At 42.3% G+C, this 16,689-nt stretch overlaps 1 protein-coding gene across 1 annotated transcript in view; it reads left to right on the plus strand.

Annotated features, from left to right (window-relative positions):
• Positions 1-16,689, plus strand: part of adamts16 (ADAM metallopeptidase with thrombospondin type 1 motif, 16) — a 194,209-nt gene that overhangs the window by 145,990 nt on the left and 31,530 nt on the right. Inside the window, exon 17 of the mRNA XM_073024361.1 lies at positions 4,609-4,747. Within this exon, the coding sequence (XP_072880462.1) occupies positions 4,609-4,747 (139 nt within the window). The remainder of the gene's footprint in view (positions 1-4,608; positions 4,748-16,689) is intronic.

A 16,689-nucleotide genomic window follows, 5' to 3' on the forward strand; every position in this document is an offset into this window, starting at 1 on the left:
TTGCTGGATCTTCGGGCTCCTTGACATCGTCCCAGGTGGCAGTAGCAAGAAGAGGGCATGTTCCAGAAAGTGAGGGCCCGTAAGGACGGATGCCCCTTTCGTGAGCCGCCACCTCTTGAAGATGTTCTCAATAGTAGGGAAAGTTGTGCCCGCATTGGAGCTGTCTGACTGTCTGTAGCTGTCTACCAATACACTAGTTACTGCTTGAAGCTCACCTGCCTTTTGTTTTAATCATTAGTTATCCAATGTGTAATAGTGTTGGCTGTTTCTCTCTGCATCCCAGAAGCTCATGATTAGGTTGAAACAAACATAATTTAGATGCCTCCTTCTTCAGCCCTTCACCTCTTCCACCCATTCTTAATTCTTAATTAATTAATTAATTCTTAATGCGTCCTCCCTTCCCCACCCACCCACCTTCCCCCACACCTGGTCTCACCCACCCCTCCCAGCTTCCCACCCACCCATCTTCCTCCTCACCCAGTCTCACCAACTTTCCCTCCCCACCCCCTCCCACCTTCTTATTCTGTCTTCTGCCCCCTTATTTTCCGGTCACAATGAAGGGTCTTGGCCCAAACTGTTAACTATTTACTCCCCTCCATAGACGCTGCCTGACTCACTGAGTTCCTCCAGCTTTGTGTATGTGTGTGTTGCTCAAGACCTCCAGCATTTGCAGAATCTCTTGTGTTTATAATTAAAATATCAAATTTTTAATAGGTAAAACTAAGGTTTAAAATTCCTAAGTACATAGAACGTTACAGCACAGTACAGGCCCTTTGGCCCTCAAAGTTCTGCTAAACTTTTGACCTACTCTAAGATCAATCTAACCCTTCCCTCCCACATAGCCCTCCATTTTCCTATTATCCAATTGCCTATCTAGTGTTTCTTAATTGCCTCTAATGTATCTGCCTCTACCACCACCCCTGGCAGGGCATTCCACAACTCAGCAATCTCCATGTAATGAACCTCCCTCTGACATCTTCCCCCATACTTTTCTGAGCTACATTAAAAAAGTACCCCCAGAAATTAGCCATTTCCACCTTGGTAAAACGTCTGTGTATTCACTCAATCAATGCCTCTTATCCATCCCTAGGCTTAGGGTTAAGGTTATTAAATTTATTATTAAAAGTAAGTATGCCAGTGCTCTTGTTCTCCTGGGTACTCAAATTCCACTTTTGCTTGAATCACATTACTCATTCAAGTACATCTATTTCGGACCATTTGATCCAGCTCGAGCACGGTGAAGTACAGACTTCCCAATGAATCATGTACTGTAAGTCCCAATTTGTGATTTACCAAATTAATACATTGTTCTCGACATGTCAAAACATTTGGATATGGCCCATGTATGGAGAAAGAGACACTGAAGTGGGTCGACAGTTCACTGACTTCAATGAGAACTGCTGCAGAACTTAAAGGAAAAGATAAACAACAAATGCTGGGCCAACAGAGTCGTTAACTAAAACTCTGAAAGCTAATGCCAACACTGTGGCTCGAAGCAATAATTAGTATGAAATGAGTATCGCTCCTTTACAGCGTCAGTCGAAACAGTAGACTTCTTTCCCGGACGGGGACAAGGGTAAACAGGGAGCGTAAATGTCGCTGTGCTTTTGGTCAAGTCTCGACAAGACGAGAACAAACAGAAGCGCGTTAAATACCGCCATGATGAGACAGTAATTAGCTGGAACCTGCAGACTCAGAAGTGCAATTTTCGAACCTTTTGCACAGTCCACCCGTGTGGCACTGTAGTCCCTGCAGTAGTGTCCATGGTTGTGACATTACATTTCGCTTTCTCATTAAATTATATGAATTCCACATCAAATGTACCTCTTTATGCCAACTTTAATGCAAAACAGAAAAAAATCAAAAGTCAGTAAAAGGTTATAATAGTAAGGAATTTTCTATGATTTATAGCCTTTTTAGCAATTTATTACTAACTGCAGCATTGTAAAATTACCTTTCACATCTTCCATCAAGCACTGCCCTGTTATTGTAAAATAAGTTTGCATTGTTTGCCGTATCTGTGATGGCAAATCTTCCCAGTGTATGCAGTAATCACTTCAGTTATACCAAATAGGATCTAGAATCACAGGCACTCAGGTGCAACTGGAATTCACTGCTTACAAGACAGCAATGACGATTGCTGCTCTCAAAAAGGAATTCATTGTTTTTATGGAGGACTCGAAGGTTGGGATAAGAGGGATTGACAAGACCACACCATCAGGAAGCTGCCTCAAGACTTGTGAACAGACTGGCCTCATCTCCTTCTGTAATGATAATCGCTGCTGTCATTCTGCTTAATCCGCATTGTATCCTTAGCACCAGCAAAATCTCTTAATTGACTGGTCATTGATCAAGATATTCTTTTTACTATGATATGAAAGACGTAATAGTTCCAGTTTGTTTGTTCGTTGTGTGCCTTGTCGAATGACGTGGGCGATCGTGGTCTTTCCACAACCGTGATTATTCTGGGCAGATTTTTCTGCAGAAGTGGTTTGACATTGCTGCCTTCTGAGCAGTGTCTTTACAAGCCGGGTGACTCAAACCATTGTCAATACTTTTCAGAGATTGTCTGCCTGGCATCAGTGGTCACATATCCAGGACTTGTGGCATGCACCAGTTGCTCGTGCAACTATCTACCATCTGCTCCTGATCGAGCAGGTCCTACGCCTTGCTCAAGGGTGGCCTGCGAGCTAGCGGAGGGAAGAAGCACCTCACACCCCCCTTCGGTAGAGATGTATCTCCACCCCATCACCTGCCTGTTTATGTGTAGTTTTCATAAATTCTATTATATTTCTTTTCTTTCCCTGTAAATGCCAGCAAGATAAAGAACTTCAAAGTAGTGTAGGGTGATTTATTTATTATTGTATTTTGATAATAGATTTACTTTGATCTTTGACCTTTGATATTACACTGTATTTAATAAACAATATCATCAAAGCCACCTCCCAATTTTGTTGGAAATGTATCTGTCATCCAATTTAAAAATCAGCAGAAACCATGGACATAAATAACAATGATGAAAAGTGAAACAACCCTGTAAGCAAAACTTGATTCTTGTGTTTGACGTGTTCAGGTCAGGCACCAGAGGCACACCTGCTGGGGACCTGCTTTAACATGACTTATAAAAAAAACAACAAACAATTGACACCATACACCTAGGCTTTATTGAGAGGGAGTGAAACATAGTTGTATTGCAGAAGTTCAACAAGGCAGCTTGACAAGGGCAATGAGGGACGGGCAGCTAAATGCTGGCTCTGTCTGCAAAGCCCATGTCCTTGAATGAAATTTTAAAAAGCTTGTGTAATTTTGACCAATACTGTATATATAGCTAGGGCCTCTAGGACTTTTGCACAGTACTGTATAAATAGCTAAGGTGTCTAAGACTTTTCACAGTACCGTGTATCCAGCTAGGGTGTTAAAGACTTTTTGCACAGTACTGTATATAATAACCGAAGTGTCTAAGACTTTTGCACAGTACTGTATAAATAGCTAAGGTGTCTAAGACTTTTCACAGTACTGTATATAATGTTAAAGTGTCTAAGACTTTTTGCACAGTACTGTATATAGAGCTAGGGTGTTTAAGGTTTCAATGAAGTCACCCCTTGTTCTTCTGAATTCCAGTAAATACAGGCCGTCAGACACTCTTCATATGAGAAGCCATTAAAATCTTGGAGTCATTTTCGTGAACCCTCTCCTGCTTCAGCACATCCTTTCTGAGTTAAGGGACCCAAAACTGCTCACAATACTCCAAGTGAGGCCTCACTGGTGCTTTATAAAGTCTCAACATTGTGTCATTGCTTTTAAATTCTAGTCCTCTTGAAATGAATGCTAACATTGCATTTGCCTTTCTCACCAGGGACTGAACCTGTAAATTAATCTTTAGAGAATCCGGCACAAGGACTCCCAAGTCTTCTTGTGCCTCAGTTTTCTGTATTTTCTCTCAATTTAGAAAATGGTCAACCCTTTCATTTCTGCTATCAAAGAGCGTGACCATACACTTGCCAACACTGTATTCCATCTGCCATTTCTTTGCCCTCTAAGTCTTTCTGTAGCCTCCCTACTTCCTCAAAACTACCTGCCCCTCCACCTATCTTCATATCATCTACAAACTTTGCAACAAAGCCATCAATTCGATCATCCAAATCATTGATGTATAACGTAAAAAGAATCGGTCCCAAAACACACCCCTTTGAAACACCACTGGTCACCAGCAACCAGTAAGAAAAGGCTCCCTTTATTCCCACTCTTTACCTCCTGCTAGTCAGCCTCTGCTTTATCCATGATAGAATCTTAAACATACATTATCATTTGCTTTTTAATTCCTGTGAAATTATTTACAGGTTTTAAAGCTGAATTTAAATACACCGTGTGGGATGTTGCAGGTAGCGGTCTCATTGCTGTGACCTGTTGCATTCCAATAAACGTGTAGTATGGATGGTTTGCTGCCTACTGCTCTCAGGCAAGCAGCAAATATTTATGAATGGGGGAAAAAAAGTTTCTCGAACTGTTAAGAGTTAATTTAAGATATTCCTTTCTGTCGCATTATTACTTTTTAACAAAGTGGAAAATGAGGTATTAAAAGTATTTTCCAAACATTTGTTTTCGCAGATACTACTACAGGGAAAAAATCCAGGGATTGGATGGGAATTTGCCTTGCCGAAATCAGAGACCGAGAGTAAGGCAGCTCCGAAACACAATTACACGTGGGCTATTGTTCGCTCTGAATGCTCTGCCTCTTGTGGAGGAGGTAACGTTTCCTTATTTAAATGTTGGTAACATCTGAGTTTTCAAAATCTTAAGTGGATCTTTCCTATCACCAATTAGTAGTGGAAGATGTAACTTGTGAACCTTCCTGTTGATAGGATCATTTATTATTCTATTCCTTTTAGAATGTGGGCTTTGTGGCTGCGCCCACTCAGAGGAAAAAGGCTGAATAAACAGGGTGGGACTACTTTGTATACGTAGGTAGTCCTAAGAACAATGGACACATGTTTCGGCTTATTTAACAATATCCTTCAAATTTCCCTTCATTACCTTGGGTGTTTCATCTACTGCTTCCTTTCCTTAGAAATGAGCACATTTTTTCCTGTATTTCGCTGCTTTTAGAAGGATATGCTGATGGGGCGAGAGAAACTGGAATGAGGAGCAGAGTAGAGTGGAGGATAAATATCCAAACAGAGCACGTGGACTGAACAGTCTGACACTGTGCTGCCGTGTCCCCCTGGTTCTGTATAACAGTTCTAATTTGTCAATGTCTCTGGAACTGATTAAACTACAAAGACTGCCATCTGCTTATAGTCTTTCAGATTAATAAGACATAGACACAGAGTTCAGCCATTCAGCCTATCATGGCTGGTTTGTTGCCCCTCTCAACCCCATCCTCCTGCCTTCTCCCTGTAGCCTTTGATGCCCTTACTAATCAACCTCTGCTTTAAATATACCTAATGACTGGCCTCCACAGCCGTCTGTGGCAATTCAGCAGATTCGCCACCCTGAAGCTAAAGAAATTTCTCCTCATTTTTGTTCTAAAAGGACATTCTTGTATTCTGAGGCTGTGCCTTCTCATCCTAGATTCATCCACTCTACTTCCACTCTGCCTAGGCCTTTTATTATTCAATAGGTTTCATTGAGATCCCGCCTCACTCATCATCTTAAACTCTAGTGAGTACAGGCCCAGAGCAATCAAATACTCCTCGTACATTAACCCTTTCAATCCCAGAATCTCGTGAAACTCCTCTGAACCCTTTGCAACGCTGGCACATCCCTTCTTAGATAAGGGGCCAAAAACTGTTCACAATGCTCCAAGTGCGGTCTGACCAATGCCTTATAAAGCCACAACTTTATAAGGTGGATAGGCTATATGCTTAGCTGGTTTTAACTGTTTCTTTCAGCTGTTTCCGATGCATTCCTTGTGGGTCAGACGGCAGTCACTCCTTGCATCTTAGAAGTGCAACTTCAGGTTTGGAGAAGTGGAGGACTCTGAGTGCCTGTCACAAGTGCACATAAGACAGGACATTACATCCCTTCATGCAGTTCTCTTCAGTGTTCAGTGCAGCTACTGATTCAGAATTAGTTCTCTTGTCAGTGATACAGGCTATGAAATCTGTTGGTTGCAACAGCAGTACAGTGCAATACATAAAGTATTACTAAGTCACAATAAGAAATATTTTAAAAATAAGTAAGTAGTGTAAATGGAGAGCAAAATAGTGATATTGTTCATGGGTTTATGGACCATTCAGAAGTCTGATGGTGGAGGGGAAGAAGCTGTTTCTAAAACATTGAGTGCTTGTCTTCGGGCTTCTGGACCTCCTCCCTGATGGTAATAATGAGAAGAGGGAATGTCCTGGATGGTGAGGATCCTTAATGATAGAAGCTGCCTTCTTGAGGCATCACCTTTTGAAGATGTCCTTGATGGTGGGGAGGCTAGTGCCCATGATGGAGCTGGCTGAGTTTACAGCCCTCTGCAGACTTTTCCGATACTATGCAGTGGCACCTCCATACCAGTTAAAATGCACTCCACAGTACAATAAGGCCATAAGGTACAAGAGCAAAATTAGGCCATGTGGCCCATCAATTCTGCTCTGCCATTTCATCATGGCTGATCCATTTCTCTCTCAACCCCAATCTCCTGCCTTCTCCCAGTATCCCTTCATCCCCTGACCAATCAAGAATCTACCAACCTCAATATACCCAAAGGCTTAGACTCCACAGCCACCTTTTGGCAACGAATTCCACAGATTCACCACTCTCTGGCTAAAGAAATTCTTCCTCATCTCCGTTCCAAATGGATGACCCTGAGGTTGTATACCTCTGTAGAAATTTGCAAGAGTCTTTGGTGGCATACCAAATCTCCTACTGTAAAGTAAACAATATCAACAGTCATTATTGGATTATTTTCCAAGATAACTGTACCTTTTCTGAGATATCCGATGGAGTGTATGCATCACATTGCATGATTCCTCATGCAGCAATCCTTTCGGAAACTACTGGGAAAATCATACGATGATGTTCCAGGACATTCCATGTTTAGGACACTCAGGGGCAATGAAATCTTCACAGAACTCAGAGCAGTACAGCACGGGGCGAGTCCGTTCACCAAATGATGTTTGATGAGGACGATGTCAGTCTTAAATCCACATTTGCCTGCATGTGGTCTGTATTGGCATTGGTTTGTTATTGTCACATTCACTAAAACACAACTTAAAGCTTGTCTTGCATACTGTTCATAGAGATCAAATCATCTCAGTACACTGACATGAAACAAGGTAAAACAACGGCATTTGCAGAAGAGCGTGTAAACGCTACCGAGAAAGCACAGTGCAGATAAATAGTGTAAGATCACAACAGGTCGGTTACAAGGCCAAGAGTCCATATTATCATACGAAAAGACCATTCGGGGGTCTTAACATGATGGAAGCTGTCCTTGAACCTGATTGCAATTCCTTCAAATGCAGCTCTAGATTGCAGTCTCATCCTTAAGTTCCACCAATATACCCCTCTCCCATCTCGCAGTCTGACCAAGACCTAGATTCCTATAGTCAATCTTACCCTCGGCCATTAGGCTCTATAATGAGTCAACCTATAGCCAGGGAAGTGATGACCCCGTCCTGTTAGACTGTTTGAGGTAACTTATTGTTTATTCATCTCACTTCTCTTCTAATATTTTTATATTTGTATATTTGTGCACTTGTAATGCTACTATAACACTGTAATTTCCTTTGAGATCAGTAAAGTATCTATCTATCTATCCATCTATCTGAGACCCTATCTCCAAATCCCCAGGACTCCTGCTATTTTTGTATTCCAGCTCCAACCTAACCCCCTCCCTTCCTTCACCAGTGCTCTCGTTAGGGTGCACGGAAATTTCTAAGCTGTCTTTTACTATTAATTTCTGCTGTTTGTGTCCTCCTTTAATCCAATTGCCTCAGACCATTAAACGTACTACAGGGTTTAGAAGAATTTCTAACATAAAGTTAGGTCTAGTGCAGACTATCTTATTCCAAGTTATATGAAACTTGCCAGTGGGGAGTCCATACGATTTCTGAGCCTCTTCAAGTAATTTGAATCCAGGGCTGAGTTTCAACGACAAAGTACAATCTGAAAAATGAAACTCACTTCTGCTGTTGTTTATCTGCCAGAAAGTAAGTCCTTTTACAACCGTGCAGGAGAGCTGTCACAACAGCAGTCTTGGGTTCCACAACACCAGGTTCTGTAACAGGTAACCAGGCTGCTGAACCACTTTCCTCAAAACTGAACTGATTCCACAGCCTATGGACTTCCAAGGACTCTACCACTCATGCTCTCAGTATTATTCATTTACTTATTTATGATTTTTTTTGGTATTTGCTGAGCTTGTCTTTTGCACATTGGTTGTTTGTTAGGCTTTGTTTGTGTTTTGATTGATTCTATTGTATTTCTTTGTTCTACTGTGAATGCCTGCAAGAGAATGAATCTCAGGGTGGTATATGGTGGCATATACAGTACGTACTTTGATAATAAATTTATTTTCAACTTTGAGAAAGATATGCAACTAAAAACACATTGCGTTGGCATCATTTTGATCTGTACGCATTGAAGACTTTTTATGCTTTGGGTGAAGAAAAATTAAAATTTAAAAGCAGTCTCTAAACATTTCATTCTTTGTTAATGTTTTGTAACTAAGTAGGGCATTTGAACATATTGTAAATAACTTGTTATCCATAAAAGAGTTATTATTTTGCAGGACTAGTGCACAATAATTCCAAAGGTAGAAATTTATTCTCAAGGGAAACAGAGATTAGCAGAGTAAATAGTAGATGGTAGTCAGCCTTTGAAATGTACCTGCGATGGTTTTAATTGATTTTTCTGGAACGTTTCACGTTTTACATATTTTATGATGTAAAACAGCTGTTGGCATCTGTGGTCTCATAAAGAAGTTAGGTTTAACGTGGACGGTTCTGCAGAAATTTATGGATGTAGAGGAAGGAAAGGATTACGTTTAGTGTTTTATTTTCTAGGAATTGGAGAAAGGATAAAGCTTTGCTTAATAAATGAGGTTGTAAAACTTTACTCCAGCCATGACAGATTAGGACATCAATTTACTTCACACCATAAAGCATTCTCCTTTTGATAGGCAGTGTTGTGCAGCCTGATGGAGAGTGACCACAGTACGAACCTCATCACTCTCCACCTCTTGAAATAAACCAGTATGATGATTACATACTAGCCCTTATTTCCTGCTGAGCTGAAATCCAAAGCGGGCACAACACACCGTGCGAGCCTTCCTCAGACAACTCCCAGAAGAATTAGGGAGGAGAAGCACTGCCTGTTCCTACCTGTCCACACTTCCCAGCCTGGCACAAAGAAAAGAATTGCTGTGGAAGGAGCTGCGAGCACAATCACACATGAACACAAGAGATTCTGCAACACACACAAAATGGCGGAGGAACTCAGTGGAGAGAAATAGTCAAAATTTTGGGCTGAGACCCTTTATCAGGGGGAAGGAGCCAGAATCATAAGCTGGTGGGAGGGGAAGAAATACAAGCTGTCCGGTGATAGGTGGAGCCAGGTGAGGTGAAAGGTGGGTGGTTGGGTGGAGGAAGAGGATGAGGTAAGGAGCTAGGAGGTGATAGATGGAAGATTTACGTAGAAGAAGGAATCTGGCAGGAGTAGACAGTGCAACATGGGAAAAGGGAAGGAGGTTGGGCGCCAGAGTGACGTGTTCGCTTATGAGGAGAAGGTGTGAGACAGGAACCAGAGTGTGGAATGGGAAAAGAAAGCAAGAGCAGGGGGGTGGGGGAGAACTAACAGAAACGTGAGAAACTGAGGTTCAAGCCATCAGGCTGGGTGCTACTCAGACGGAATATGAGATGTTGCCCCTCCAACCTGAAAGTGACCTCATCATGTCTTGTTTTTTCTTATCCAGGGGTGCATGGAGCAATTTGTTTTACTTAAAGGGGTTGGGCATGCCATTAGCTTTGTGGCAAGACTGTGAATCACTGGAGACCTGTAGCACCTTTGTGGAGTGCTCATGGTGGAATTGCAGTTGGTTCATTAATGTCACATGCAGTGAAAAGCTTGTCTTGCATACTGTGCATTACAGATCAATCCCTGACAGAGTGCATTGAGGGAGAATGAAGTAAAACAAAAACAATGCAGAATAAAGTCAGAGAATTTAGATGTAAGTGAACAGAATGATTGTAATAGACATAATGAGTGGATCTGCGGGGAGCAGCTAGAGAACTAATATTTACTCTAGAGAATAAATGACTTTGCTGATGCATCTTTCTAATTTGATTTGGGTAATGTTCATTGTGTCTTCGAAGAAGGGGTAGATGAGCATTGTGACATGTTATGCTGGAGGAATGATGAAAGTGGGAAAATCTTTCCCCAGTGGGCTGCTCAGACAAGCACAAATATGTTCTGCACTGTCTTTAATGGTGTTGGACCTGTGCTCTTCGGCTTGAAAAGAGAAAATAACAGGGTATTACCATAGTAACACACACAAAATCCCGATGAAGGGTTTTGGCCTGAAATGTCTACTCTTTATTCCTCTCCATAGTTGTTGCCTGACCTGCTGAGTTCCTCCAGCGACCTGTGGGTATTACCTGGGACTTCCAGCGTCTGCAGAATCTCTAGTGTTTCGGGGTATTGCTGCTATGTGAACTGTGAGAACAGTTCATATTGTCGAGCCAGGTTAAAAAATGCTTAGCTACAGAAAGCAAGGACTCGAACTGATCAAGTACCATTAAATGGACCTGCCGGTTTCCCTAAATCAAAATAATTTCCAGATCTAGAACTTAAGCATGAACAGAAAATGCTGGAAAAGCTCAGCAGGTCATTGTGAAGAGGGGTCATGGACCCAAAACATTAACACTCTCTCTCGCCATAGACGCTGCCTGACCTGCTGAGAATTTTTCTTTCTTTGTTCTCTTATACCCTACTTACTTAATTTGATTTCATATACATTTCTTAGTTTTTTTATAATGTATTGCATTGTACTGCTGCCAGAAAACAGTAAATTCCATAATATATGCTGTTGATATTAAGCCTGATTGTGGTTCTGATTTTTCAGCATTTTTCTGTTTCAGTTCTCGGCTTTGAGTGTTATTTTGGCTTCTCTGCTGTGATTATGAAACCTGGATCATGGTTAAGCCAGAGCAAGAAATGATGCAAATAACATGATCTTAATGCAGAACTGTGACATAATTACCTGATCGTTCTGTTTTCCAAGCAGTGAAGCCTGTTTGTACGTTTACACGTGTGCCAACGTGTTTGTGCTTGTGGTGTTCCTCAGTTCCTCAACAGATTCTTGACTAATTCTTGACTCTTGACTCAATTCTTGACTCAGATTCTTAACTCAACATGCTTGACTAATCTTCTGGAGTTTTTTGAGGATGTAACTATGAAAATGGACAAGGGAGAGCCAGTGGATGTAGTGTACCTGGACTTCCAGAAAGCTTTTGATAAAGTCCCACATAGGAGATTAGTGGGCAAAATTAGGGCACATGGTATTGGGGGCAGAGTACTGACATGGACTGAAAATTGGCTGGCCGACAGGAAACAAAGAGTAGTGATTAACGGGTCCCTTTCGGAATGGCAGGCTGTGACCAATGGGGTACCGCAAGGTTCGGTGCTGGGACCGCAGCTGTTTACAATATACATTAATGATTTAGATGAAGGGATTAAAAATACCATTAGCAAATTTGCCGATGACACAAAGCTGGGTGGCAGTGTGAAATGTCAGGAGGATGTTATGAGTATGCAGGGTGACTTGGACAGGTTGGGTGAGTGGGCAAATGTATGGCAGATGCAGTTTAATGTGGATAACTGTGAGGTTATCCACTTTGGTGGCAAGAACAGGAAGGCAGATTACTATCTAAATGGAGTCAAGTTAGGAAAACGGGAAATACAAAGAGATCTAGGTGTTCTTGTACATCAGTCAATGAAAGCAAGCATGCAGGTACAGCAGGCAGTGAAGAAAGCTAATGGCATGCTGGCCTTTATAACAAGAGGAATTGAGTATAGGAGTAAAGAGGTCCTTCTGCAGCTGTACAGGGCCCTGGTGAGACCCCACCTGGAGTATTGTGTGCAATTTTGGTCTCCAAATTTGAGGAAGGACATTCTTGCTATTGAGGGAGTGCAGCGTAGGTTCACAAGGTTAATTCCTGGAATGGCGGGACTGTCATATGTTGAAAGATTGGAGCGACTGGGCTTGTATACAGTGGAATTTAGAAGGATGAGAGGGGATCTGATTGAAACATATAAGATTATTAAGGGATTGGACACGCTGGAGGCAGGAAGCATGTTCCCGCTGATGGGTGAGTCCAGAACTAGAGGCCACAGTTTAAGAATGAGGGGTAAGCCATTTAGAACAGAGATGCAGAAAAACTTTTTCACCCAGAGAGTGGTGGATATGTGGAATGCTCTGCCCCAGAAGGCAGTGGAGGCCAAGTCTCTGGATGCATTCAAGAGAGAGTTAGCTAGAGCTCTTATAGATAGCGGGGTCAAGGGATATGGGGAGAGGGCAGGGACCGGGTACTGATTGTGTATGATCAACCATGATCATAGTGAATGGTGGTGCTGGCTAGTAGGGCCGAATGGCCTACACCTGCACCTATTGTCTATTGTCTATTGTCTATTCTGATTACAAAATGGTGGGTAACGGGAACCTTTCAGAAAATGAGAGAGATCGGAAGAGAAAGATCATTCTGATCAGCCGGACCGTATTCTGATACCTTCAGTATACCCACCTACTCAAAACTACTAAAGATGGAAACATAAGGAGCTCCATGTTTGTGTATTGTTCGTGGCATTCATGGCAGTTCATTTCATCCACCGTGCTTCAAATGGACTCTGACTTATCCATTCACTACTTGAAATCACCAGTCTGAAATTTAATTGGTTACAACTTCAAGCTTACCACATGAACATTAGGTTTAGAAAAAATTATTCGTCAAATATTGCAACTCCCTGCCATGGTTAACCAGACTTTCATCCAGTGAAGGGTAAAACGTCAAAGAGAAGGGACGTAAGACATTTGAGGAGGAATTACAGGATAATACACATAAAATAGAAATAAAGGTAGCGAGATAGGGATCAGAAATGAAACAAGCTGAGCTGGCCACACTACAAAATGACTAAAAGGAGAAAGTTCAAACGATAATCTTTCCTTGTTTTGGAGTGAAGATTACTAAGAGTGATATATATTGTCCCATTCACTTCAAGGACGCTTTCCAGATTTTGACCAGGTTACTTCTGTAGCTCGTTCCGGCTGGTATTAAACAGAAAACACCAGATTGGGATTTCCTGGTGGCCAAGCATTTTAAGTCCCATTCTCATTCCCTTTCCAGCACGTTGGTCCTCGGCCTCCTCTTGTTCCAAGATGAAGCCACCCTCAGATGGAGGAGCTGCACCTTGTATTCCGTCTGGGTAGTCTCCAGCCTGATGGCATGAATGTCAATTTCTCCTACCGGTGGAAAAATCTACCCCACCCCTTCCTCTTCCTCTATTCCCCCTCTGACCTTAACCTCTCCTCACCTGCCTATTTCTTCCCCCTGGATCCTCTGTCCCTTCCCTTTCTCCAGTGATCTACTCTCCTCGTCTATCAGATACCTTCTTCTCCATCTCATGACCTTTCCCACCCACCGAGCTTCACCCTTCACCGTCCAGCTAGCCTCCTTCCCTTCACCCAACCAAATTTTATTCTGGCATTTTCCCCCTTCCTTCTCAGTCCTGATGAAGGGTCCCAGCCCAAGAACTACATTTTCATTTCCCAAAATGTTGCTTGACCTGTTGAGTTCCTCCAGCATTTTGTGTGTGTTTCTTTGGATTTCCAACATAGGCAGACTTTCTCATGTTCAGAAGGTGATAGATCTTGACTGTTTTGTTGCTCCAAAGGTGCAAGTTAAGCTCTGCACATTAATGCAGTGACTGTTGTGTTACCAAGTTAGCAGACTCCTAAAAGCTACTGTATATGTATTATTTGGCCGTGTTTCAAACCAATCCTTTAGGCTCTAGTCATATCCAGTATTTGATTATTTTTCCATATTTGTGTGGCTCATACAATGACCCAGTTTAGTCGTCAGTGGCTACCACATGAAGTCCCCTTGGAGCTCCCACAGATTTCTTTAAAAGCACCTGGGTGTCTGTCCAGTGCACCTTATAAGCAGCCTATATGATGTGCAAAGAAGATACACAATAATGTGCATCTTTTATCAGATTCAAGCAATGAAGGAACAAGCTGGGTAAAAGCTATCTCAATTTGTCTCATTCATTAAGACATTTTATTCTACGTCGACATTCATGTTAAGATATCAACAATAGCCACAATGACCTTTTCTATAAAAATAGTTCATATACTGTAAGCAACAGTGTGAGCCAGGCAGAGCAAACAAAGCCTGATCAGCAAGAGCTAGCCCTCCACCTGCAGTACTTAAAAAGGATCCCTTGCAGGTTTCTTGGGAGATCAGATGGAGGTGGAATGATTGTGATCAGATGGAGTTGGGATGATTGGGATCAGATGGAGGTGGGATGATTGGGATCAGATGGAGTTGGGATAATTGGGATCAAATGGAGTTGGGATGATTGGGATCAGATGGAGGTGGAATGATTGTGATCAGATGGAGGTGGGATGATTGGGATCAGATGGAGGTGGGATGATTGGGATCAGATGGAGGTGAGATGTTTGGGATCAGATGGAGGTGGGATGATTGGGATCAGATGGAGGTGAGATGTTTGGGATCAGATGGAGGTGGGATGATTGGGATCAGATGGAGGTGAGGAGAAGTGGGATGATTAGGATCAGATGGAGTTAGGATGATTGGGATCAGATGGAGGTGAGATGTTTGGGATCAGATGGAGGTGAGATGATCGCGATCAGATGGAGTTGGGATGATCGGGATCAGATGGAGTTGGGATGATCGGGATCAGATGGAGTTGGGATGATTGGGATCAGATGGAGGTGGGATGATCGGGATCAGATGGAGTTGGGATGATTGGGATCAGATGGAGGTGGAGTGATTGTGATCAGATGGAGGTGGGGTGATTGGGATCAGATGGAGGTGGGATGATTGTGATCAGATGGAGGTGGGATGATTGGGATCAGATGGAGGTGGGGTGAGGTGGGATGATTGGGATCAGATGGAGGTGAGGAGAAGTGGGATGATTAGGATCAGATGCAGTTGGGATGATTGGGATCAGATGGAGTTGGGATGATTGGGATCAGATGGAGGTGGGATAATTGGGATCAGATGGAATTGGGATGATTGGGATCAGATGGAGTTAGGATGATTGGGATCAGATGGAGGTGGGATAATTGGGATCAGATGGAATTGGGATGATTGTGATCAGATGGAGGTGGGGTGATTGTGATCAGATGGAGGTAGGGTGATTGTGATCTGATGGAGGTGGGATGATTGGGATCAGATGGAGGTGGGATAATTGGGATCAGATGGAGGTGGGATGATTGGGATCAGATGGAGGTGGGATAATTGGGATCAGATGGAGGTGGGATAATTGGGATCAGATGGAGGTGGGTTGATCGGGATCAGATGGAGGTGAGATGATCGGGATCAGATGGAGTTGGGATGATCGGGATCAGATAGAGGTGGGATGATTGGGATCAGATGGAGGTGGGATGATTGGGATCAGATGGAGGTGGGATGATCGGGATCAGATGGAGGTGGGATGATTGGGATCAATTAATTTAGCAATGCAGTGCAGAGTAGGTCCAGCAACCCTCGACAAATCCAATTAACCCTAACCTAATCACGGAAAATTTTACAATGACCAACTCAACTACCAGGAACTCATCTTCCAGGAAAAGCCCATGCATTCCACAGGGAGGACATACTGACTCCTCACAGAGGATGCAGGAATTGAACTCCGAACTCTGATGCCCCTAGCTGCTAACCTCTACGCCACTGTGAAGTGATGCCTTCTATCCAATGCAACTGGAAAGAGTCTGCATAAGGTTGAGTCTCTAGACTGTTGCCCTGAAAATAAAAGTATAATCAAAATCACTCGTGCAAAAAAATCACTTCAATACGCAGTCCTAAAAGAATTGAAGTTTAATCTGTATTAATTTCAATGGGTGTTTTAAGTTTAATATTCAGTGTCAAGTTGTATATATTAACCAGGAAAGAGCTGGAATACACAAAGTCCATTTACATTAAATTTTAATGGTTTCAATAAATTTTGAAAGACAGTTTAGAAATGTAGATAAGCAGTACCAATTTCACCAGGACTACTATATCCAACGTGTAAAATTGAACTCATACAAAAACTCCAAATGACTCATTTCTGATTCAGTTTGAAAACAGTTTTAACCAAGTTTCCGCTGTCCAGTTTGTAATTGTCCTCAAGTTCTATCGTGATACCTGCTGTAAACAGAACAATATACTTCCAGAAATGATTTAAGTTAATCTGCCTGATCTAGAACTTAAAGTGCTTATTTGCAGCATTTTCAGATACCCATTAATTCTCCTTAATCCTCCATGTAACCACCGCCTAGTATTGATTAGATTACCCTCTTCTCTATTTTTCTTTCTGTTATACAATATATGTGAATATAATTTATAACCATCCAATGCTGCAGATGCTTGAAATCTGAAATAAAAACAAAGAATGCAGGAAATAGTCAGGCAGCAACTGTGGAAAGAGAAATAGAGTTAGGGTTTCAGGGTAATGAACACTCATCAATTCTGTGAA

This window comes from Hemitrygon akajei, chromosome 20 (genome assembly GCF_048418815.1).
Source record: "Hemitrygon akajei chromosome 20, sHemAka1.3, whole genome shotgun sequence".
Classification (NCBI taxonomy): Eukaryota; Metazoa; Chordata; class Chondrichthyes; order Myliobatiformes; family Dasyatidae; genus Hemitrygon; species Hemitrygon akajei.